The 3,350-nt window shown below is 32.7% G+C and overlaps 1 protein-coding gene across 1 annotated transcript in view; it reads left to right on the forward strand.

Annotated features, from left to right (window-relative positions):
- Window positions 1-2,745, forward strand: part of LOC122266187 (ATPase ASNA1 homolog) — a 12,865-nt gene extending 10,120 nt beyond the window's left edge. Inside the window, exon 7 of the mRNA XM_043035800.2 lies at window positions 1,532-2,745. Within this exon, the coding sequence (XP_042891734.1) occupies window positions 1,532-1,651 (120 nt within the window). The 3' untranslated portion in view covers window positions 1,652-2,745. The remainder of the gene's footprint in view (window positions 1-1,531) is intronic.
- Window positions 2,746-3,350: the final 605 nt, after the last annotated feature.

A 3,350-nucleotide genomic window follows, 5' to 3' on the forward strand; every position in this document is an offset into this window, starting at 1 on the left:
CAGTAATACCATTCATTGTTTGAATACTAATAATTCAGTAATAGTTCTGTTATTATCTGCCTATGCCTCTAGGTTACATTTCAGGTTTGGCCAGATAACAAGACCATATTTCTCTAATTTAGCCTAAGCACACTAATTTGATGTATTTTTCTGAACAGAACAAAAATTATCTCTGTAAAATATATCTCGGAACACCTCAGGAACAACATGAACAAAGTATTGTTATGTGATAACAGCATTACCCAGAATTAGTAGATATATAGCTTTTTTTTCTGAAAATCAAACTTTTGCTTTAACCCATTGCGGACAGGATGCCAAACAAGCTAGCTGGCAGTCAGGACAGGCAATTTTTGACACCGCCAGCCCCTGCCAAAAATTAGAGGGACGGGGAAAATGTTTTCTCCGCCATATGGACAGCACAGACTTGCCTAATGAATATTTTCCCTTAAATCCATCTCAAACCAATGATTTAAGCACACTTTGGACAGATGTAGTTCTGAAACTAGTGCCAATACAGTGTATGTATATGACAATGTCATTTCATGTGCGCATTGACGCCCAACTTTCAGGCTTAATCAGAGCTGTCATTTATGTCATGATACACATCTGCTATGGGTTAGAACTATACCAATACACACACATCTTTACACATTACCTTTCCAGGCTTTCCTCAAGTGCCAGCTAAAACACCTGTACCTGTAATACTACTCAATAAGCAAACTAATATCTGTGAGTAGTTTGACCATAACATTATATTATCTGTGATGTAGAACACATTAGCTTTTAAACACAAATATTCTTTTTAGAATCAAAAGTTTATACATTAGTTGGGATACTCAGCTGACTGAATATCAGCCATATACTGCTGCACTTCAAGCACCATAAAACTTTAATTCAACAGTATCACAGCAGTGGAAGTTGGCTGACACAGCAGTATTACAAAACAACTCACATGTTATGTGGGTTTCCACAGAACATATTTCTTGTATGCCATAAACTGCATGGTATGGTACACCATACTGTGTTGCTTAAAACATCATGTTCTTCTATGCTTGGATTCAACTTTGATTCTGCATTGATTAAATGCTTTACCCAGATCTATATACTATACTGAACTATACTGAACAATCACTGTTTTTATTTATAGTAAAGTCACACATATGTTTATAATAACTGCAGTTATTTGAAGTCTTGTAAGACTAATACAAATGAGTGTTCTAATGTGAAACAAAAGCATGGTTTCACTCATGCACAAGAATGAACACAAAGTACTTGATATGTTCATATTATGTAACTTACTACTTTGCCATGCATTCTTTCCATTTCACTGAATGTTCCTGATCTTTCTGGTGTTGCCTATTTCTTCTTCCTGGTTATCATTCCACAGCCTTGGTAGCAGATCTGGCCACTCCTTTTTGAGTAATTCTGTATCAATAGCCACTTTGATCATCTTGCTATATTGTATGTCTGGCATTCAGTACTTGTAGCTGATTATTAAATATTTTAATATTTGTTTCATTACATTTTCCAGATTGCTGATTTGTATGAAGATTTCCACGTGACTAAACTTCCACTCCTTGAGCATGAAGTAAGAGGTGTCAGTCAGGTTAAAGAGTTTTCAGAAAACCTTGTAAAACCATATATGGGATAACAACTCATTCTAGGGATTTGGGGGAGCATTTATAATATAATTTTTTTTTGAAAGTGCTAGAAATGGCATAACAATAGTGAAAGGTCATTGCAGGACAATATTTAGACAATTTCAGTCTTCTGTATGAAAAGAACATTTTGTACTAGGTTTCACTTCTTCAATATGTTTTATGTTTTGGCAAAGCTATGCAATCAAAAGATGAATGTAATAATGATCAGGTCTATGTCCAGTAAAATTGAAATAAGGATTAGAAAAATAATTTAATCAGCATACAGGCAGTGGATTGTGCTAATTAGGATGATAATACATTTCATTTTTATCTATAGATTAAGCTTAGAGATGTGTATTAGGACCATCCTTTCTGGTTATGGTTTGGCATCTTGACCATACCCTTACAAAACTAGCAATACATCAACCACGTGTTGAATGGAGAGACTCACTATGGCTGCCACGAGTCCCAAGCTTTCATTACTCTCATTTCCAAAGATTATTTATTTAGTTTATTATAGAGTCTTGATACTTGAAAAAAGAAAAAAAAAAAATCTGATGGATTTTTGTCTGTGGGATCTCAGGATATCTACGTACTTATGTATCTTCACCTTTACTTTCATTGAAGCTAAGAGGTGTTGTCGTCAGTTGATTGAAAAGTTACAGAAAGGGTTATTGGGTGTTTCCTCTGCTCCTGGAAGAGTAACTTGATGTCCATGTTAATATCCTCATGGGATCCCTTACAAGAAGTCAAGCAATATCTAAATTTCAACAAAATTTGTGTATACTTTGTTCATTTATTTTGTCATATAACTGCAGTTTTGCTTCAGCTTCTCAAAGTAGTTTGTTTTTTCTTACTATTAGGCAAGTTCTTTCATTTACAGTTTTAAAGTTTTGATATTTTGCTTTTGTTTTACATTAGAACACTCACATAATGTTGGACTCAATATGCACATGGAATAATCCATAATTCATGTTCATTGCATTCTGATATTTGGGGATCTTCATGAAACTATCTGCTAGGTTAATCAAACTGTTTATACAACACAGTTGATCTTTTATATAATATATTCAGTATGTTGCAAGAATAAATACCATTGATATAACGTGACTTTTATTTAGTACCTTACTATGAAAATCATTCTAATGAAGTACCTGTGTATTAATCAATTGGATTGTTCAATATTATATTAACTTTTAATAGCATCTGATAAAAAACATTTTCAGCTTTATTTCAGCATATTTTTTAATCGACATATTCTTACAAAACATATACAAAATACTTTCATGGAAAAATAAAATAGCAAAGTGTTAATACAAATATTTAATCAAAGTGGTAAAATACACTTTCCGTCACTGACAACTTGGCCTTGAAGTCACACACTCACCACTATGAACCTGCTATAATGATACTTTCCAAACACAGCTGTCAGGCTTTCATTCAAGAAATAGGACATGGTTATAAGGTGTACCTATGTGTAATATGTAATAATAAAAAGTTCTATACTGGTCTTGACTAAGGAAAAATACAATAATTCTAATAGATAAATTCAACAATTTTTGGAAACAATACAAATGACTGAAGTCCAAGAACAATAACAAAAAGTTGTTCATGTTGTTAATATTATTTAGAGATAATTATTAGAATAAATGAATAGATTGTTAACATACATTGTTATTTTACTTTCTTTTACCCTAATAGTGTGATCAT

This window comes from Penaeus japonicus, unplaced genomic scaffold (genome assembly GCF_977035675.1).
Source record: "Penaeus japonicus unplaced genomic scaffold, GWHDUDI00000001_assembly GWHDUDI00000001, whole genome shotgun sequence".
Classification (NCBI taxonomy): Eukaryota; Metazoa; Arthropoda; class Malacostraca; order Decapoda; family Penaeidae; genus Penaeus; species Penaeus japonicus.